At 35.0% G+C, this 23632-nt stretch overlaps 1 protein-coding gene across 2 annotated transcripts in view; it reads right to left on the bottom strand.

Moving 5' to 3' along the window:
• Positions 1-23632, bottom strand: part of Utx (Utx histone demethylase) — a 135095-nt gene that overhangs the window by 10478 nt on the left and 100985 nt on the right. For both annotated transcript variants that reach the window (XM_089087991.1, XM_089087996.1), the window contains 4 exons: positions 19022-19227; positions 8526-8950; positions 5151-5269; positions 2955-3165 (listed from right to left, as the gene is read on the bottom strand). In XM_089087991.1, coding sequence (XP_088944117.1) covers positions 2955-3165; positions 5151-5269; positions 8526-8950; positions 19022-19227 — 961 coding nt within the window. The remainder of the gene's footprint in view (positions 1-2954; positions 3166-5150; positions 5270-8525; positions 8951-19021; positions 19228-23632) is intronic.

Below are 23632 nucleotides of genomic sequence, written 5' to 3'. Positions count from 1 at the left end.
AATTAGGTATTTGAGATGACGACAACCCCCCCCCCAAAGCCCTCAGGGCAAGGGTTGTAAGTTATACCCAGGAGATCTATGAGGACTTTATAGAAAGCGTTGTTAAAACGGCTGACTGACCGTATTTCAAACAATAGGCTATACGAAAAATGTGGTTCAATACCGCTCTCTAGGGCTATAATGAAAGAAAGGTTGAGGTGGTTAGGGCACGTTGTGCGGATGACAGATTGCCGAAGATTGTTCTTTTCGGCCAACCATCTAGGGCTAAACGGAAAGCAGGTCGTCCCTGTCTGGGGTGGGAAGACGTCATAAAGAAAGATTTACAGGAAATGGGAACTTCGTTGGCGGGTGTAAAAAGGCAGGCTTTGAATAGATTGGGGTGGAGGAGGAGCGTGCGTAGCTGTGTTGGCCTCTGGCGGCTTGGTGCTGCGGTGAGTAGTTAGTAGTAGTAGTAGTAGTAGCTTTTGTAGAAACTTCAAAAAGGACTCATTCGATTGGAAAAGGGCTAGTGCCCTTTCTAATGGTCGAAAGTGAATCGAGTGCAACTAATCCCCCTCTCACGACCACCATTTTCGCAAATACATCCAATCAAAATTTTGAGATAGCCCTTTTGTAAGTTATGGTCTGGCGGTATAGAAGGTTTTCATAGAAATCGTTGTCGCAGAAACATCAAAAAGGGCTCATTCGATTGGAAATTGAAAGGGCTAGTGCCCTTTTCAAATAGTCAAAAGTGATTGGAGGGTAACTGACGCCCCTCTCAAGCCCACCATTTCCCCGAACACAACCAATCAAAATTTCGAGATAGTCATTCTGTTCAACATAGTTGAAAGGTCCGGAAATTATGTCTTCGAGGATGACAAACCCCCCAAAATCCCCAGGGCAAAGGTTGTAAGCTGGAGGCATATAAGGTTTTTTATAGTGTTTTCAAAGAAATTTAAAAATGGCCTGATTCAATTGGGAACTGAGAGGGCTAGTGCCTTTATTAATAGCCAAAAGCAATCGGAGGGCGAATGCCCCACCCCCCATTCCATCATTTCCCAAAACACTTCCGATCAACATTTTGATATAACCATTTTGTTAAAGGTAGTAGAAGGGTCCGGAAATTATGTCTTCGAGTATGACAATCCCCCCAGAGCCTTCAGGACTAGCGTTGTATGTTATGCCCTAGGGCCATATAAGGTCTTTATAGAAAGCGTCGTCATATAAACTTCAAAAAGGACTCATTCGAGCGGAAATTGAGAGGGATATTGCCCTTGTTAATAGTCGAAAGTAATAGGAGGGACAATTACACCCCCCCCCCCCCCCCGGTCATCATTTCTCGAAACATTTCCGATCAATATTTTGATATGGTCCTTTTGTTCAACGTAAATGAACAAAAGGACCATATCAAAACGTTGATCGGAAATATTTTGGGAAATGATGACCGGGGGGGGGGGGGGTGTTTCTCCCTCCGATTACTTTCGACCATTAAAAAGTTTATATTTCGGCTTATTTTTCGTCACTATGAAATACATGTCGGGGGACCTGTTTTTTTTTAACGATGGTATGGTAAGCATTGATGACCGCATCTATGCCAAAATCCCAAACCCAATCATCATCGCTATCATTTTCAATTTTGACACGTTGATTCTCACAGTCCCAGTTGATTTACATTGACTCGCTGCTCTTCATTTTCATTTTGACTCCCTCACTTGTTCGTTGTCGTATGTCTAACTGCGTGTGTCTTTGCTCTTCATTTTCATTTTAAACACACTCTAATTGTCGTTTTCGCAAATAGTCTAACTGCCTGTGTCTTTACTCTTCATTTTCATTTTTGACACGTAGTTCAGGTGTTGGTTCCAAAGAATCATGATTTATAATAACTGCAACTGCAATTTTTTATTTTTTGGGCCTTCCGACAGACATTATATTACATAAATAACTGTTGCTTGGAAACTCAACAATCTTATTTATGCTATGCATGAATTCATATAAGAAAATCCCTTTTGACAACCTGCGTACGGATGGCAGGTTGTCATCCGTACAAAAGAAATAATCTCTAAAAATTTCACCTTCATATCTTCAAAGGTTCTGGGCGTTGAGCTAGGCAGAACACACTATGTATATTCATTTTATGCTGCTCGTACGAAAAAGTTTCTCCACCGTATAAATAGCAGGCTAAACCATACATTCTTAAAGGAAAACCGGAAAGATTCGAACTATGATTTTCTTTTTCTCTGAAAAAGACTATGTCAATATAAGAGGAATAGAAATTAATTAAAAAAAAACTTTTTCCACAAAAAAAGGTTTTTAAAAAAAAAGTAAAGAACTCCATTAAACTAAAAACCCAAAACGAACAGAAATTAAAATAAATAACAAAGACAAACTCAAAACGAGCAGAAATTAATATTAGTAGGGTTCAACACTCCAACCAAAAAAATTCTTTGAAATGTTTTCATTTTTATAGCTTTAAGAAATCAAAAATTAATTAAGATTTTAAGAAATAAATATTAGCATATGTATATTAAACTGACAAGGCCCAATTTTTCGGTAAATTCATTTGATTTTTTTTTCAGTAAAGCACAAATTATGTTCTGGCTTTTAGAAAGAATAAGGTTTTAGAACCCTACTCATATTAATTTCTGCTCGTTTTGAGTTTGACTCTTGTTATTTATTTTAATTTCTGTTTATTTTTGGTTTTATTTATTTATTGATACTGATTTATACTAATTGTATGCTTGGTAGATTGTTTGATTCTATTTTTGTTCATTTTTAGCTTAAGGAAGTTATTTACTTTTTTTGAAGAACTTATTTTGTGGAAAAAGTTCTTTTAATTAATACATACAAAGACTTGCTTTTTCCAGATTCTAGTGTGAAGTATCCGGACTCACTAATCCCAGAAAAAAGTTAAATATGTGAAAAAATGGGGGTAGTGCCTATCGGATTAGAAAAAAACAAACAAAAAAACTGCTTACTTAACCAAACTGAATAGCTTAGGCTCTGTGATCTTTATATTTCTTGCAAGATTCCATGAGAGATGCACCATTGGTACAATGCTCTTGAAGCTTTGAAGCTTATTCCATTCATATCTCTCAATTGCTAATGAATACTGACGAACAGTGAGAGGTCCAACATTCCAGGCAATATTGTTACACCAACCATTTGCTTGCACCCAATGAACACATCCTGAAAGGACACATACTGTTAATTGTGCTGCTACGGGCAGAAGACATAAGAGTTCTCTGAGGGAGTATTTTTGAAGAAAATTCATGTTCTTTTAAAGCAACTGTCTTTTACAATCAGAACCAAGGGTCTGTTTAAGAATTCATTCTCCAATTCCATTTCTCCTAGTCTAATCCTAAAGGCAGTCTGAAGACTCATTGTTCCTTAGCAGCTCTAATTTTTATTGGTTCATTCTTTTAGTTTGTTTAATAAATATAAATCAGTTTTCGTAAATTGGTAAACTTTTTTACATTCTTTAGATACACATTAATCGAAATACAAATTTAGACACAATTTGGACCAATTGGTCATAAGAAGGCTCTTTTCGAAGTAAATGAGGAATGAATAGGCTGAAGTCAAATTTATTTTTTTTTTATACAATTTTATTTAGGCTATACAATTACCAAGAACAATTGATACAAAAATTATTTATTTTGAGGTCCCATGAGTTATTGGTGAAAATTGACATATGGATGTGTGGATTTTCAGGACTTTCAGGGACTTTTCACAACTTTCGAAACCAATATAAAAATAAAATAAAGACAAGTCTACATGCTATACAATTTCTTCGATCCTCTTTCTAGGTTTGGTCACTGCCCGTTAACTATTGACAAAAAAAGGAATGATATAGAAAACATTTGAAGGAAAACTTGATAACGAGTTGAAATAGAAAACAAAATGAAATATACAAAACAAATAAATGTTCATTGTTATAATATTTAGCGAAAGAAAACAAAAATAAGGAGTAGATCTAAAAATTCTTTCAGGTTAAAAACTAAGATTCGTTATTCTGACACGAATCTATAGAATACAAAAAAATTTCAACTTGGATATTAAAAGCAAGAGGTCTTTCTTTAGAACATTGCTCTTTACTTAGGCAGCACCATTGCTCTGCCTATGAAACCACAAGCCTTAGAACCAGTAGTTTAAGGGCCGAAATTCTTAACTGCCCATGGAATATCCCGTAGAAAAAAACAAGAGGAGAGGAGGGAGGGATTTTCAAGGAGTGAAAGCCCTTGAAGCAGATGAAACAAAAGCGACGCGTTGTTTTTGCAATGTTTTAAGTCTACTCAGGAACGTAGCAAGAAAACCACTAATTCCTACTCCATACCTAGAAGATAAGTAAAACCTCATTGTAAATGAAAAAAAGAAAATTAAAGGAAAAAAGACTTACTGTAAGCCCAAAAAATCTAGTGCAGCATAAGTGAATAATTGAAGCTGGAAAGAACTAAATTATTTCTAAAAGGATCTAACAATAGGAGTAGTAGTTCAAAAACGGACTGAAGTTGATTCTTTAAAATCTTTTTGTTTTACAGTTTATCTTTTTTTCTTCTTACATTTATATATCTTACATTTTATATGTCTATGGCCTAAGCCTTACAGTACCATTTCAATGTTTGTTCAAATCCATTTAATCTAAATATTTACATGGTGTTAAAAAACTTCCAATTAATTCTAACGAGCTTTTTATAAAGTGACCCGAGGGTTTAAAGAATGATGACCAATTCTTCTATACTCGTATAAAAAACGGAAACAACGAAACAAAGAAATTTATTTTTCTTAGCAGTATAGAGAGACATGTAAGGAAATCGACACGGCACACAGGTACAGTAAAATGTGCACTTACTCTTCTTGAACTTGAAAAACCTTTGTTCAGTCAGAATTAAGACTCGCATTGAAGCTTTGTTAGTACAGAACAATTACATACAAGTCCGATCAATTATAGCGCCTCCAAGCGGGGTTATTGGATTTAAAATGGACCTTCTCCCTCTCTTCCCTTACACATGCTATCTTTAGTCAAAAATAAAAACTATTTGGTAATTAGATTAGCTAAAAAGTAATTAATACATTGAAAATTAATTAATAAATGATTAAAAAGTTAATTATTGATGAAATGAAAATAGTCGATGAAACTGTAAAAGAACATTAAAAGTTTAAAAATTACGAACCTGCATTAACCCAAATGAAATCTCCAGGTTTCTGAGTAAATCGGTAGACAGGAATGCCAATCTCATGCAGTTCTTCAATTAAAGGCCACCAAGAACCATGAAGATAGTTTAGGCTATTCCTGAAATTGAGGAAAAGATAAGTTAGTATATGTGTCAGATTAACATGTTCATTCTAGCAGTTTTTATCTTCAAACAATAGTACTGCATTGGAAAATAAAGATACGACATTTGGGAATGCAACTTAGTGAGCAAATAGTTCTAAAAATTTTGGAATTATACAAAATCTGTCTTTTTGCCTTTTTACCAAATGAGTGCTTGTTATACCATATTATACAATCTTATGTTATACCGCGAGACTGTCAATCCTTGAAACCTTGAAAGTCATTTTGAAGCTGTGATTGGATAGTCAAGATGATTATTTGATGCTTCAAGAGATTGTTGAGACATCCCTTTTTATTCAATCAAACAAATAAACATCAGTAATACAATCCACGTTTTCATCAAAATGAAATACATCCCTACTGGGTTAAACCAAACAAAGAGCAAACACCGGCCAGTAGTCACGGAATGCCCTTCTAAAATGTTTTATGTTTAGCCCTTCAAACAGCAAAGAAAGAGAGAGAGAGAGAGGGGAAGAAAGGAAGAGGGAGCAGAAGTCGAAAAAAAAATTAAGGCATTTTATCCGGGTATACTCGCATAAAGTAGAGAAAACAAAATACCGGATTATGTAATTTGACTTGTAGCGAAAAAATACTGTGTGTTATACAACACAAAGAAAAAAAAGGAATGATATTATCATCAGAGCTAGAAAAAGTAGAAACTAGTAAGTCACCGAGAAACTTGTTGATAGTTTCTACAGCTATGCAAGATGCTTCGTTTTTCTATTGGACCTGGAGGTTTATGGAGAGGATTGATTCCATTCCAAGAGTCTCATCAGTCTCTAGCCCCCTCTTCCTCTTAGCGCATTATTGATTTTTGTTCGTTTGTAAGGGTAGTTTTTGTATGTATATCTTTGCCATCATCTAAAAAAATCACTATGAGAAAAACTCGCAATGGATTTATTCAACGATATATCTGAAGTATTTTCTGTTTAAGTTGTAATTCTGTTTTAATAATTTGAAAAATCTTTATTGATTTTCTAACAAATAAAGTATTTATTTCGAATGGGCGGTGTTGGGAGTGAAAGTTAAGAAATGAAGTGTGAGTAAATTCAATGAAGTATGAAATAAATTACAAGATGCATCAAAACGATGTTGAAGGGAAAAGTACAGACTAAAAAACCCCTCCCCATATGCAAAGTCAAACGCAAACTACGTCGGAGAGGTTTAAAAGATTCATTTACTATAATTTCAAACCCAATTTTATCAAGGTTTCGATCTTTAGGAGTTCATATTTGAGCAGAATGTTTTTGCCATGAATCATATTTTCACCAACAATCTTACAGTTAATGGATAGGACGAACTAAAATTCTATTTGAGCGATAAGACGAAAAATCATGGTACAGAACTAAGATTCAAAAAGAAAACAAAACAATCATTTTCCATTTTGTACACAAATTATGTCAATAAATTGGACCACTAATATAAAAGTTAAATTTTACAAACTGTTAAAAGACTTAATAAATATTGAAATATTATATTTACATAATGTAATAAATATCACAATACTGTCATTTGCTAGCCTGAAGTTGACCATGCATGACGTCAGGACCAATACCATTCTCCAGCTTTAGCATGTGCAAGTCAAGGTAGGCAATACTTTCTGGTTTTTAATATACGGAAATAGCGGCATAAGCATTGGTTGGACTCATTGCTAAGCGACCAATCACGTTCAGAAGCAAAGTCACTGAACAATAAGTTCACTCAAATTTTAGAAACATCAACCGAAAAGAATCAAAGAAACTTAATGAGTTAACCTCTCAGCTTGGAACCCTTGAAACAAAATTCACGCAGCTTGAAATATTCCTCAAGAAATCACAAACTGAATTTAAGAACCTGAGTGTAAACTTAGCAATATTCGGAAACATAAAAATATTCCCGTTATATCAAGAGTAATCGAAAAGCTGATAAATGAGCAAAGTGTGAAGTTCCTAGAATCAAGATCATTTATTCGCTCTACTCAATTCGGGTTCGGAAAGCGTTTTTGACCGAGCAAGGTATTCTAATTTTATGTCATTTATTGGTGGTGCATCAGACTGTGGACTGACAGTTGCTCCAGTCTTCCTAGTATGAAGAAAGCTTTTGACAGTCGATTAAGAAATATTCGTGTGAAAATTTAGATAATTATGGTATTTTTGGTAGTCAAGGTCAAGATTTTTTGAAGTCAAGGTATTTTCTGAATGAAAGGACCCAGTACGTGAAAACAGACGATTTTAAACGAACTGACAGAAGTCTAAAATGTGGCATTTCCCAAAGGTCCAGTTTGGGCTTCCTTTTCTTTTTGATCATAATATATATATATATATATATATATATATTATATAGACCAGTGTCTGGAAAGTTCTGGTTTGTCAACTATGGAAATTTCTGTACATAAGCTAGGGACATTTATGAAACTATTGCGATGTAATATGGAGAGTTCAAACCTTCAGTTTAGGGTTTTCAACCATGGAGATATCAATTATACGGCTGACGCGGAAATTACCATTTTTCTTTTTATACATTTGGCACCTTAAATGAGCCATTAAAAATCGCTCTGCCACCTTCCGGTAGTCGGCTACTCCATGAAAAAAAAAAAAAAAAAAAAAAAAAAAAAAAAAAAAATCATGGCTACCCATGCAAAAAAGCAATTATCCTAGCTGTTCAAGACGAAGGGCTCAGGTTTTCGAGGTTTTCAGTTTGTTAGATGTTATCAAAAATGGTGATCCATTCGTGAACTGATCCATTTCAAGCTTTTATTCAATTCCAAAAATTTTCTTTGTAATAAACTTCTAACTATAAATCGAAAACTTTTATCATTAGATTATTCGTTAAAATAGGTTGTTAAACCTTTGATGACTGTGGCTCGCTCTTTCCTATGCTGCAACCATGATATATTGCTATCATTCGATATTGTGGGTCTTTGATATTCGGGCTATTTATCGAAAATTCCATAAATGCTATTTTCGCAATGAATTTTTTCTATGAAGATAGACCAAAACAACAGTTACCATTCCGGAACCAGCTTCAAATGAGGATTCTTCCTCACTCGACATTTTTTTTCAAGCTTTGAATTTTCGGCTCCTATGGGCTGGAGTTCATCCTTTACTGGGTTACAGCTGCTGCTGCAACCATGACATTATTTTTATTTATTTTTTTCTGCAAGCAAATCGTTGGATATTGTTCTAGCCTCAGATGCAGCCCCATATTCTAAAAAGAAAAGAAACAAAAAGCTCACTTTTCACAGAGAGATCTAAGACTTCCCCAGTACGCATCAGGAACACCAAACCATTCACAATCACCAGGTCCTATGTTGATATTCACCGAACAGAAGTTGTTGTTCTCTTGATGTCCTGGGGTTCTACTTCCAGGCACTTTCATATATAACTGCACAGTGTTCATACCAAGAATAGGGTGGCCAACATGGCTAAGCATATTTCCAGCTGAAACCACACGTGCAAAGGCTGGTAGCTTTTGAAGCTCTTGCAGCTGAGCTCGCCACTTTCTTTCGTCAGACAAATCGACATTGGTCCCAAATTTAATAATGCGATGACCAGACTTGGCTTTTCGTCGACCAGCCTTGGCGCCTGGACCGAAACTGTCACGAGAGTCTGAATCGGAGTCCATTGGACGAATTATGCCACACATTTTTTCCTGCTCTTCCTAAAAAAAAGATATATAGTTATAAATACACCCTCAAAAAAAGTCATTGAGTTGAGGGAAACGAATTAAAAATATCAGGTTATGTAAAGCCCATTCTGTTTTATTCTCTTTGTTTCATTCCTACTATTATATTTTCGGAAAAAAATAAGGTTTTTTCTTTTTAGTTCATTTTAAAAACGACATAATTTAATCTATATTTAATATTTTTAATTTTTTAATCTTCTCTTAGAATAAAAACTCTCCAGTGTAAGACAAAATCTGTTTTAACAAAGATTCGAACCTCAGTTACTATGGCAAGAGGCAAGTGTTCTAGCCACTACCCCATCAACTCTTATACAATATTGATTGTTTTATAGTTTTTGCTCTGCCAATTTATGGTTCATTACCAGTTTGATACTTCATCTAAATTTAGCAGAAAAACACGTCTAGTTATTGGGTTTTTGAAACTCTTCCTACTTATGTTCAAGGTTTTCAACCTTTAGCGGACTACAATTTCATCAACAGAAGATTTAAGGAAATTATTAAGGGGGCTGGGACAGGAAGCATGCAAGAAGGGGAAGTGGATATACGGATACAATTTGGAAATAACTGAACATTTGGAATTGGTCGAAAAACACCACACCAGTTCCGTGAGTATATGTGACAACCACACATCTCAAAAAAAAGACAAGTCGGTGAGTTGAGGAAAACCAAGATATTACTGACCATTTCTACCGAAAACAAATACAACCGATATTTTTTTTTATTAACGATTCCGGTGTTTCAAAACTGCTATAAAAATATCCAAACAAATATTACTGAAATAGGAAATAACCAAAAAATAGGCAAAGGAGGCTTTTGGACTTACAGAAATTGTGCTTCTTCATTAAACAATAGTTACCAAAATATCTTACCCAAAGTTTGGTTTAATGCATGCACCTAAGAATGCACCAATTCTCAGGTGGACAAAATTTTATCCAATCTTTTTTTTTTCCAATATAGTTCGAGTATGAAGAATGCCCCTCAGCCCATATTAGAAAAAACTTAGTCAAACTACCTTAAAAAATTGGCAGGTGTCTCAAAGATACGTTTGAGATTCTTTTTTCTTATCAACATCAACGACAATAGTGTTCACAGTAGCGTCGAATACAAAAGTTTATCAGCGTCATCAATGAAATCTTGCCTTTGATAAGTAATACACTAGCCAAAGAACCTTGAGGACGATAAGAATAGAAAGATCCATAGCGTGTATTCTCTGCGAGAGCAAGATAAAAAGATCTCATCCCCTTCCCTAAAATTTAAAATTGCAACCCCTTTAAAGAAATCCTGCAAGTTGAAACTTTACCCCTCAGCCATGACACAACACTGGGCAAACACGCTTAGTAAGATGATCAGAAATCAACTGACTATACTTGTGTTAATACAACTGAGAAATACTAGCTTTAGCTACCCTTTGTATAACCTCAGGGTTATAAATTATTATTTAGTCTATATGCGTTTTGTACTAATAGTAATTGCGGTGATCCACATGTGCTTTAAGCAATTTCGAGCAAATAGAAGAAATTTTCCACTTACGGAAATAAAAAAAATATAAAAAAAAACAAAAAAAACTGTTGCTATTTGACGTTTTCGCTTAATACCCCAATGTATTTCTAAAGATTGGCCTGAAGGATCTCTTAAAAACAAAAGCAAGGAAAAATCGTATTCTAAAAATTGCCCTACTCGGTCCATTTACTTTCACTCCCCTTCCCCCCAAATACCCAGCTAAATTTTGTGTAATGTAGGCCTACACATAATACTTCGAGTGTCCAAATGTGGTCTGCCAAGCATTACAGTGTATGTAATGCTTGCTCCGACCCTATTTAATTTATGTATTTCAGGAGTTCTGGCAAAGATATCGGCTACCTATCTCTCCGGTTTTTCTGATGTTTCATACCTGGCTTACGCTGATGATCTGCTTCTTGTAAGCTGTACTAAATCTGGTTTATCTAACATGGTTTCTTGTGTTGCCACTTCTTTTTCAGACATAGGCCTTTCTCTTAATGTAGATAAATGTAAATTTCTTTCTTTTAATAACATTTCTAGCACTTCCCTTCGCTGTAATGGCTTTACTATCCCTCTCGTAGATTCTCTTCGATGGCTCGGTATTTCTATTACTAATAGTCTTCCGAGCTTGCGCCAGCGCACAGTCTCAGATATTAATATGAAAATTAAATATTGCCTCTATTGTTGCCAATAGATGTAAATATAATAAACTCGCGTTGGCCAAGCTCTACTCAACTTTTTGTGACCATTCAATTGGAATTTTTCTCCTTCTTAAGAAAAATGAGTTGAAAAGAATCCTGATTAATTATTTTAGATTTTGTAAATTTTTGTTGTTTCTTCCACCTTGGACCAAAAACCGGGTAATTATTAATAAATTTCTTGTTCCTAATATTACTGAAAAACTGGAAGCACTACGCAGAAAACTTTTAAATACTGCTTGTATCCGTTTTTCTCCGTACCATCACCTTATCAGGTTTTTTCAGTCATAAGTTTTTTTTCTTTTATTTGTTTAGTTGTTTTTCTCTCTTTGGTCATTCCACATTTTTTAGTATTGTAAAGAGTGAGTAAAAATCAAATAATGATAATAATAATGACAGCTTGTGTCCATATTTCTGTATATTACTGATTATTAGATTCTGCAAGTTGTGAATTTTTTTTCTCTTCATCTTTTCCCCCTCCTTTCATGTTATTTCTATTTTGTTTTAGTTTCTTTTAAATTTTTATGTGTTACTCTGTAACTGGTAATCTTGGATTATTATATTGACTTGTGTTGCATTTTATGTGTTTTTCCTCGTGATACACTCCAAGTATTGTACCTCTGTACAGTTTGGGTTAGAAATAAATAATAATAATAATAATAAATCTGGAAAAGTGTCAACATTCACTACACCCCTGACTTCAGCAATCTACAGCAATGACAAAAAAAAAAAAAAACTTCTAAACTAAGACAAACTTTAATATGATATCCTCATACTTATTTGTTTACAATCCCAATATAGCAAGCCCAATAGGCTTTTTTCGCTTTGAAGTTTGAAGTCAATTTAATAGCGTAGCACAAAAATGTAAGGGTTAGTGGTATATGCAGGTACGGGGTATAAGGTTTGACACGGTACTTATCTGTCATCCAGCATTATTTAAAAACTCCAATAAAGCCACCTAGTATAGTTCATTCAATGGCGGACATGATAGTTCTATCAGTTTGGTAGGTTGCTATTTTCGTTTTTGAGAAAACTTCTCGAAGTCTACTTCAAAGTTTCAGCTATACCCCCCAAAAAATATTTGGGCAATAGTTTTTTGTGCTTTATTTTGTAATGGTTTACAGAAATTGTGTGTGTAAGATAGCAAACGAAAGCTTAAACATCAGGCCACATTGTGTGGGCATCTGCTGAAAAAATATGGAACAGTAAGAAAAATCGAACCCGATTTGCAAATAGAGGTCGCATGGTATATACTGGGACAAAGACAAGTGGTATGTAGTTGGACATGTCCCAGTATATACCACATGCATTCTTACAGTTCAGTTCATACATTGCGTCTTTTCTTATCTGTTTTTACTTGTATCCACAGTTTATATAATATACCAGTAAGTTTACCGCAGATGATTTCTGGCTCTTCATTCTCGATGCGAACAAAAAGCTCCTCCCACTTATTTCTGCACTTATTGTCCACTTATTGGTTGAGCCGGCCAAGTGGTTTTGTCAGTACTTGTTCCGTAGGTGAATATTCTTCGTCTACCCGTGAAAAGATCTAATGCCGCTTATGTTTATATCTGCAAAAACGTTATCTTGAGCACTCGCACCTCAGTCCGGGTTTTTATAATGGTTGAGATAGGGAAAGATCATACTGGATAATTATATAAGCTGTGCTTGTATCCTAATGATAAAAATAGCTTACATATTTTTTTTTCACATTTCACATCAGAATAGAAGAAAATACCACAATTTCCAAGGGCTAAGTGGGAGGAATATTCTAAATTGATTGCTGAAAAGAATGTTGACCAGCATTTCATTATTAAAGCAGCTATTGTAGACCTAGAGGCTGGCTTACCAATTAGGGCAGTGGCGGAAAAACACGGAGTGTCCCATTTAGCCTTCATAGAAACTGCCAAGAGTATTCAAAACTCAGTGATGACGAAAAAGCGAATTACAGTGGTACCCAAAAGTTCAGATTCGCTACTATTTTTCCACCTGAAGTAGAAGCATCACTCTCTCAATACCTGCTGTAAGTGAGCAGAATGTGTTATGGTCTGACCAGTTGAGACACCAGAACCCTAGCTTATAACTACGCCGTTGCAAACAATAAGACTGTCCCAGACAGCTGGACAGACTCCAAAGAAGCCGGGATAGACTGGTCATCCGGGTTTCGGACTCAAAACCCATAGCTTTCACTTAGAAAGCCAGAGGCAACAAGTTTGGGGCGTGCCACAAGCTTTAAGAAGCATAATATACACGAGCATTTCTCTAGCTTGCAGTCAGTTTTGAAGAAAACTCCATTTACAGCAAGCAACATATTCAACTTTGATGAAACCTCAGTCACCAATGTTCATATTCCTCAAAAGAATTTTGCCTAGAAGGGTAGAAAATTAGTGGGCAAAGTAACCTCAGCTGAGCATGGTGTGCTTGTGACTATGGCTAGAACCATCTCTGCCAGCCGGCAGTACCTCCCCCCTACCTTATTTTCCCATGCAAGAAATTTCAACCTCACATGCTGACTGGTACTCCTGCTAACTCTACTGGAGGAGCTTCGCCTTCCGGATGGGTAAACCAAGAACTGTTTCTGGAATATCTCAAACATTTCAAGAATTACTCACATGCTTCCCCTGAAAGCCTGAAGCTTCTGATAATGGACAACCACGAGTCCCACATCTGCTCTGCAGTTGTGCAGTTTGTGAAAGTCTGGTATCACTTTACCAACAATACCACCGCATTGCAGCCACAGGTTGCAGCCATTGGACATTTGCGTGTATTTTCCCTTCAAATGCCAATACAACAATGCTATGGACAACCGGATGCTGCCCAACCCAGGGAAGACCGTGACGATATACGAGATTGTATCTCTTGTTGGGCAAAGTCTCCCCGTATCTTTCACACCAAACAACATAATAAGGGGCCTCGATAAGGCAGGAATATGGCACTACAAGCTAGACATCTTTACAGAAAAGGACTTTGCAACCTCTGCTGTAACTGACAGACCTGCACCTGATGCTTTGGATCTAGTTGAACCTGGAAACAACTTGGCCGAAACCCCAAATACAAGCGGGACTTAACAATCCTCTACGCCCGTTTAAGTTCCTGTGACGTCAGGACAAGATTGGCCATACACTAAAGGCAAGTTATGTGTACTGAGTGGCAGAGGCAGGAAAAAAGCCTCTACAATGATTCTTACTGACACTCCTGTGAAAAGACAGATTGAAGAAAAAGAAGCTGAAAGAAAAGACAAGAAATCACGGGATGGCAGGGATAGAGTATAAGTTGGGGCTGTTGGAAGAGCTGGAAAAGCAAAAAAGGACCAGACAACAACAAAACTATTTTTGGATCCAGAAGGAAGTGATGATGAAAAAATGATTCTTGATGATGACATTGATGACTCGATGAAACTAGGTGAATTGGAAGATGAAAGTGAGAAAGAGGACGAGATCTTGGACAGTGTCTCTACAGGAGATTTTGTTAAAATTGTTTACGAAGAAGGGTATTTTCCTGGCTCTGTCCTAGAGAAAAACGAGAACAGTGTCGGAGTGAGTGCCATGAGCATGGCTAGTCTAAAAAAGTGCAAGTGGCCGGATCGAGATGACTCAATATGTTATCCAAGGGAAGACATTTTGAAAAAGTTGTTGCTTCCTACCCCAGCACCCGGTACAGCTTCCAGAGCAGCGTCATATTTCATGTTTGCTGATTGGTAGTCTAGTCTTATGCCTAAGATATTTTTACTTTTGAAGTCGAATTTTTTATGTAGTTTTTATATGATGAATAATCGAAGTGTTCTACCAATACATCAATCTTTTTACTATATCCCAGAGTATACCACCTCGAGTCCCAAGATATACCACCCCCGGTACTTAGTGGGACAAATGGTATAAGCAGGGACATCCCTTTTTTTCCTTCTAGTAATACAAGAAAAATCTAGAAAAATCACAGTTTATGCATAGTCCTGAGGCTTTCATTTGAGCCATAAACCATTTTTCTACTCCAATGTTAACCATGCATTTTGGAGGTTTTCCAAAATCCGTCCCTGTATATACCACTCTCCCCTACTTACAAGTTTTTGTAATTTTTGTAAATGCACTGGTAGAAAAAAGGAAAGAAAAAAGGTTAGAACTACTTTTTGATTGAGCCAAGTTTATGCTTGTTAGTATTTAGAATTCTCATTCAAGTTCTACAGATCAAACATTCAATATAGGGCGTGAGGAATATTGCTTCCCAAGAGTTAAACAGCTCTGATTATTAAAATAAAGAACATTGAAAATAAACAAGGATGAACCTGAATTCTATTGCGATGAGGTGAACCGTGTTTAGTTTCACTTAAGACTAATGGCTATATGATTCGCCTTCAATATGGATTTGAAGTCCTTCGAGTCACTTACATATTCAAAGCGATTTTTTTTAAAAATCGTTTTTTTAAGATGTTTTAAAGATGAGTTACATCAATTTCGAGAAATGGCGAGCTATCAGATTTCACTTCCAGCTCAAGCAGAGGACAACGGAAACTGTTTATGTCAAGAGATCCATTTTTTTGGTGGTTTAAGGCATTCAGGAAGCAAATGAGTCGATTGGGGATGAACCACGAAGGGAAAGGCCTTCATCTTAAGTAATCAATGAAAATGTTGGCAGTATCCGGGATCAAGTGCATTCAGATCATCGGTTGATAGTCAGAATGATCAGCGAAGAGTTGAATTTGATTCCCTTCACTGTTCATCAAAACTTAAACAATTAATTGGGGATGAGAAAAAATCTCGCGCAAGACCAAAAGGACATTAGTAAGGAGAAAGGCCTTACATATTTGAATTCGATGAAAAATGATCCCATTTTCTGGAACAAGTCATTACTTATTACGAGTCTTATTACGAGGCACAATCCATAAACCAAGCGCCAGAGCAGGAAGTGGCACAGTTTAACCTTTCCAAGGCCCAAAAAAGCAATGCTGATGAATTCAAATATCAAATGCATGAAGATTTGTATTTTCAATATCCACAGAATTGTCAACAAAGAGGTTAAGGTTCAAATGGTCAATTAGCACTTTTACCGGGAGGTTCTTAAAAAACTTTCGTGATAGACCGAAGATCAACAGCAACGGGGGTTGCTGCAGGATAATACTCCTTGTCAATCAGCAACTCAGTAGCACAATTTAATGCTTAAAATTGAATTAGCTTAAAAAAAAAAAAAAAAAATTATAGAAAGTTGGAAGAGCCGTCTCCTATGCTGTGTGGTTTCAGAAAGAAATTATTTCGTGGATGGTAATAGCAAATTGTCAATCCCTCTCAATACGAAAAAATCAATTGCTTAAACTGATGAATAAAACATTTTATCTCCGTTATCAAAAAACTCATTGTCAAAAAACTGTTTATAAAAAAAAACTGTTTAAAACTCGTTGTCAAAAAACTGTTTGAGAATTACATAAATTTTGATTAGCAAAAACTTCTTGCTATTGCATTTTGTGAAATTGATCAAGAAAAACTGGTGGTATCACAAAACACAAAATTAAATAAATTGTTTCCTGTAAGTGCGCATTAAGCATATTCCGAGACTTCTGAATCTTGGGATATCTTTTTATTGCCTAACTACATAAGAAGAAGAAGGATTTATTGAAAAAAAAAACATATCAACAAAAATTATTACTTCCTCCCCTAAAAAGCAAAGCTTGTCCGTGGGGGAGGTAGAGAAAACAAGATACTTAAAACAAAGAACACTTGACCACCGATACCACTAATACCATCACACTAAACAAAAAATACAAAATAATATCATATATTATACATCCTCTGGGGACATCATATCAACAAAACCCCCACAATAAATAAATCAATTAATCAGTCAAAACTCATATTCAGCAAAAAGCAGTTCCTTAAGGATTTTTCTAAAAATATTGGGGTCACCAATAGTCTTAATATCACTATTCAAACTATTTCATTTCCACGTACCTTTATAAAAAAACAGAAAAGCATGAACGGGAAGATATACCTCTAGGTACACAGAAGTCCGTGCTACCCATTGTATCATGAGAATGAACAGTAGAACTAATGGACAATAAATCACCAAAACACTGAGACTGAACATCCTGCTGCCGTCAAAAAATAAACCACAATACAGGGAATTCACGAAGGCCTGTAGCCGGCAAAATTTTTAAAATTGTGTAAATTTCTCAAACAGACATACGCGGAGATATACCGGCTAAAATTCTTACTGCATGATTTTGTAGAACTCTTATTGGTTTTAAGGTAGAAGAAAAAGTAGAGAGCCAAATACTTGAACAATAAAGTATATACGGGTGTATTAAAGAAAAATAAAGATGGCGAAACACAGACTTGGGAAAACAATGTTGGAGTTTCTTCATTATACCGAGATCTCTTGCCAGAATTTTGCTAGTTAAAGTAACATGTTCCTTAAAAGATAGAGTTTCATTAATTACCATCCCAAGGTATTTAAAAGACGCAGTCGGTTTTATAACACCATTGGGCATATCCAGATCTATGGGTAAAAGTTTGATGATCGCAAAAAAATAATGAAGTTAGACTTAGCCTTGTTAATCCTTAATTTATTTACCCTCAGCCATGCTGTTATTCTATTAACTGATTCCTTCATGGAAATCTGCAGCAGCTCCGCTGTCTTAGCTGTGCTAATGGCTGTTGTGTCATCAGCAAAAAGTGAAACTGTTTCATTAGTCGGGTTTACCGTTAGTTCATTTATTCTATAGCAAAAATTATTTAGACAATTTGGTAAATCATTAATAAATATCAAGAATAATATAGGACCGAGAACTGATCCTTGCGGAACACCTATTTCAATACGCTTTTTTTCAGAAGAAGTATCATTTAGTTGGACATACTGATAACGATTACTTAAAAAACTTCTTAAAAAATTTAATGATTTGCCCCTCAAACCATACACCTCACACTTCTTAAGTAGAAGTTCATGATCCACAGTATCGAAAGCTTTCATCAGATCTAAAAATATAGCACATATTTTAAAACCTTTGTCTAACAACTCATTAATAATAGTTGTCAAATAAATCATCTCCTGTTCCGTTGTTCTTTTTCTGCGGAACCCAGATTTTGTCTCTACAAGTAACTTATGATCCTCCAAAAAACTCATCATTCTAATACTAAAACACTTCTCTAAAACACGGATAATAATGGGTAAAACAGATATCGGTCTATAGTTTCCTGGGTCATTTTGAATACCACCCTTATGAATTGGGGTTATACGGGCAACTTAATTTAATTTTGGGATATCTTTTTATTGCCTAACTACATAGATGGCAATTACTTTCTTTTAACCCGTTTTCAACGTGTATGACAAGACTGGAAATTCTATAGCTTACAGGCTACCACGATTTTCTTCAGTTCCATGCCTGAACTGCCTCGAGGGCATTACATATTTGGGACTTGCTGTTGCAATCATGCAAACTGTGATGCCGACTGCTGCTGAATGATGCGTCAGTATGCAACTCAATCCCTATGATACAGGCAATTTAGTTTCTTAGGGGACATTTGTTTAAATTTATCAATTGGCATTATTTCTGGGGTTACAAATATATTTGTCTTTTATCTAGATCTTTCCAATATGGATAAAACTAGTCTTCTATATATTATTGTGGCCAAATGAAAAGGGTGCATTAATCTTTTTTCGGAACTTAGCACGTTAAGGCTTGTGAGAAAACTTTCGTGCCAAGAAAAACGTCGTCATACCCTCCCCACCCCCCATGTAAATGGTGAATGTCTTAATAGGCTGCAAAATGCAGATAATGCTAGGGTCAGCAAACATTTGTAGCGAATGCAATGATAACCATACAAGAGGGTTGAGTGACTTTGTTAAGGAGGATTACAGTTAGTACCTTTAGCGATTCCTGAAAACTGGAGGCTTGGTATGACGCATACTTGGCAACAGTCGTAGATGATCTATGAGAAACACAACCCCAACCTTTTCGACCAAGTTGAGGATCGAAATTTTCGTCGACACTTTGCTGCAATTGGGTACGCACTTCACACGCATGATCTGGATGAGCTTCAACAAGAGATTTTGTGGAAAACAAACCGAGGTCTAAAAAGTATAACAATGCGGGAATCAGAATTAATCCTAAAGATGAAAACAGATGCTTAAAACATGAAAAAAAAACTTCAAAAATTTTTATATAGCATAACAAATTCACGAATGACCTAGACGAGCATTAACAAGATAAATTGAAAAATCAAACCAGATATAAAGAGTAAAGCAAAGAGAAAAACCATAACTAATTTTTAAAAAAATAAGCACAAAACAAAGTAAATTCAAAAACTCTTAAAGAGCAGTGTAATTTAACATACAAAGACACAAATAAAAAAGATTTTTAGGCAAAAAAGAGGCAAAAAAAAAATTAAAATCAAATTCATTTAGATACAAAATACTTTAGATTTATTAGGTAGTAGCACAATCTAATGCTTAAAATTGGTTTAGGTTATAAAAAAAAAGAAAAAAAAAGAAATTAAAACAAGATCAAAAGAGTAAGACAAAGAAAAGAAAATCATAATTGACCTTAGAAGCAAAAAAATATGTAGGCTATTGAATATGAAAAGAATTTCAATTTTTTAAATTATAGTAATTCCGACATGATCTGTATGGGCTTTTACAAATATATATTGTTAAAAACGAGACAAGATATAAAGAGCATAGCAGGAAAAAAAATTATATCAACTTGTAAGAAATACATTCTTTAAAAAAAAAACGAAGTAAAAAAACTATTGGCACATAATTATTTTTGTTGAGTTTGATAACAGGCCAATGTTTTTCACAATTGTTATGAAGTCAGAACCCCCATAAATTACAGTCATTGTCACATACATTTTTGCTGTAATATTAAGTAATAATATTAATGTAATGTTAAGTATTAATATTATGTAATATGTAATAATTTGCTGTAATATATTAAGTGTAATTTTGCTGTAATAACAGAAGGCTGACTTTTTCAAGCTGCATGTCCTTAGAAAAATACTTAGAATCTACCATTAAACGTAATAACAAGATTTTGTTCAGGTATCGTGCGTTTCTTGAGATATAACAGAGCTTCGTCTTTTCCTCGAATAAACATTTTCTTTTTAAAAGCTCATCTTGAATTACAATACAAAAGGTGTTTATGGTCAGCTCCCATTTCCTTCCATAATTCGGTAAAAGCCTGATATTCAACGGAGGAGATTCTTTACAGTTTACAAACTCAGGGCACCTGTTCAAAGTTTCCAAAAAAGTAATATGTAAAATTTGTTTTCCTTTTTTTAAGACCTTGGAAATTTTTTCTGTGACCCAGTGCTGGGACCTAAACTTTGATAAACATGTCATTAAGTCGAAACATCATATCAGTGAAGCTACCACCTAAATTAGACTCAAAAACAAGTCCTGGGAATAGTTAAAACTTTATGCACAAATATAGCTTCAGCGATGTGAAAAAAGTTAGTTCAATTTAATTTCAATAGCATGTCTCATCCCTGGGGAAAACGTATTTTAATATATTGAGAAGTAGGCCAATTGTTGTTTGTGATAGACTTCACAACTCTAGTTGGGTCAAATATAAAGCAGCTAATACTAGCTGACTCAAGATTCCTCCCAAGGGGTATACCCGCAACCTGATTGATATAACATATCATTGAACTTCATTTATAGCATCAATAATACAGTCTCTGATAAATCAAACACAGCATCGAACTTAGAACAAACAAAAAATGGCCAAGTTTCTAAATTATTTATCCACTAAGCTTCTATATTGCACACAATTTTATCTTTATGTGTTCTTTGCAATAAAGTTTTTCAAAATTCTAGAACGTATTTTTTTCGTGAATAGAAACTATTTGTACAAAGCATAGTGAAACTTAATGAGGTCATATTGAAAGCTTAGAAATTAACTAAACAATCAGTAAACTAATTATTCATTTCTGGTCCTACATAGTTTAAACTGAAAAGTTTATATGTATGTTTATATATATATATATATATATATATATATATATATATATATATATATATATATATATATATATATATATATATATATATATATATATATATATATATATATATATATATACATATATATATATATATATATATATATATATATTTATATATAAATATTTACATATATTTATATATAGTACCGGGTGCCGGCATTCGGCCGGCGGCAGGGTTCTATATATAGATTCTAACTGTCACTTGTCTTCTATTTGAGCCTTTTTCTTGATGTCATGACGTCCCAATGGACCTTAAATTAGAAGTGGTGCCTTTGTAAAATGACATTTGTTTTTATTGGACGCGTTTTCGCAATTTCTTTTTTTTCGTTTTTGGATTTTGATTACTTCAGACAATTTAGCAATGGCCTTTGCTTTAGCTGTCCATATTGTTGTTGTCGCAATTGATGGTCCAGGTTATCAAATTTCACATCTTACCACGTTTCATAGTTCAGGTGTTGCGTAACAGTGCAACAGTTATTTATATTATATAAATAACTGTTGCGCTGAAAAATCAACAATCTTATATATATATATATATATATATATATATATATATATATATATATATATATATATATATATATATATATATAATATACACATATATATATATATATATATAATATAAATAAATGCGCTTGTTGCTTATTCTTCCCACATTTTACTTCCCCCTTCACCCCCCAGGATCGTACATAAAAAAAAAAAAAAAAAAAAAAACTGCACATCTTTATAGGTATGATTATTCAGAATCTCTATTATGGTCTCCAATGACTATGTGTCTATTGAACATCATAAAGATTGCATTGTGAATTTTCTAAGTAAAAATATACATCCTAAATGGTGTCTGAATCCCACTAAACTTGTCGATTATAAATTTGAAAATACAATCCAGAAACACAAAAAGAAAAACAAAATGAGAGAAATTTCAAAAATTGTGATTGATTTAAAAGTAAGATTATCCAAGGTTCTTGACAACATATTAATGGCTGGTTGCAAAAATAGTTGAAACCAGTCATGACAAGAAATTTCAATCTGTATCTGTAGGCCATGGCCAGAGGGTCAACAATGGGATCCTTTAGCCAGTGTCTCCGACATCTCAAATTCCTAAATTTGGACACATAGAACTGATATACCACGTATTACTTATGACCATCCAGAAACTATTTAGGGAATATTCCCGAATAATTCAATTTAAATAATTAGAAATCTACATTTTCGATGCAACTGCCCTAAATAAATAAATTTGGTGGGTCTATAATTAGATAAATTAGGTTTCTATCGACGTTAATATTTAAGAATATGTGAGAGAATCAAGGCCGTACCCAGGATTTTTTTTCAGAGGGGAGGGGGGGGGTACACAAAAAAACACAAAAAACGCATACAAGATTTGTTTATGTCTATTTTTGTTACGTTTTTACGAGTCAGACAAACATTTCGGGGGGGGGTTACAAACCCCCTAACCCCCCCCCCTGGAGAACTAATCATACGGCCTTGGAGAACTTATTGTCAATCTATTACTACTACTACTAACAACTCATCGCAGAACCAAGCCGCCTGAGGCCAACACAGCTACGCACGCTCCTCCACCCCAATCTATCCAAAGCCTCCCTTTTTACACCCGCCCACGAAGTTCCAATTTCCTTTAAATCTTCCTTTATGACGTCCTCCCACCCCAGACGGGGACGCCCTGCTTTCCGTTTAGCCCTAGATGGTTGGCCGAAAAGAACAATCTTCGGCAATCTGTCATCCTTCATCCGCACAACGTGCCCTAGCCACCTCAACCTTTCTTTCATTAGCCCTAGAGAGCGGTATTGAACCACATTTTTCGTATAGCCTATTGTTTGAAATACGGTCAGTCATCCGGGTACCCAAAACAATCCTTAAGCAATTTCTCTGGAAAACATCTAGCAAATCTTCATCCGATTTTCGGAGTGTCCATGCTTCTGAACCATATTTGACCATTGTCATCACTGTAGCTTCTAATATTCTAATCTTGGTTTGAAGATTTATCTTCATATTCTTCCAGACTTTTTTTAACTATGAAAAACACCATGAGCCTTGGCTATTCTATTTTTAACATCTTCACTGCTCCCAACATCTTTACTAATAATACTACCAAGGTAAGTGAAGCTGCCCACCTGATCAATCTTTTCATTACCCAACGTCACCTTTTCATCTTCACCTTAGTGACTTAGTCTTCCTAACATTAACTTTCAAACCAATTCTAGCACCCTGAACTCGCAAAACCTCTAAAACTTAATTCATTTTGCTAACACTTTCATCTAGGATGCGTAAATCATCAGCGTAATCTAAGCCCAGGAGACTTTTCCCTCCCCATTTGATTCCTTGGTCTCCCATTGCCTTTCCTGTGCTCCTTAATACGAAGTCCATCAAAATAATCCATATAAAGGGGGATAGAACACAACCCTGCTTAACTCCTGATTTAATACAAAACCAGCTGCTAACCACAT

Source organism: Artemia sp. Qi Xiang Cuo, chromosome 1 (genome assembly GCF_049724085.1).
Source record: "Artemia sp. Qi Xiang Cuo chromosome 1, ASM4972408v1, whole genome shotgun sequence".
Taxonomy (NCBI): domain Eukaryota; kingdom Metazoa; phylum Arthropoda; class Branchiopoda; order Anostraca; family Artemiidae; genus Artemia; species Artemia sp. Qi Xiang Cuo.
Note: the sequence above shows the minus strand (reverse complement) of the source record. Positions and strands in the feature narration are given on the sequence as shown.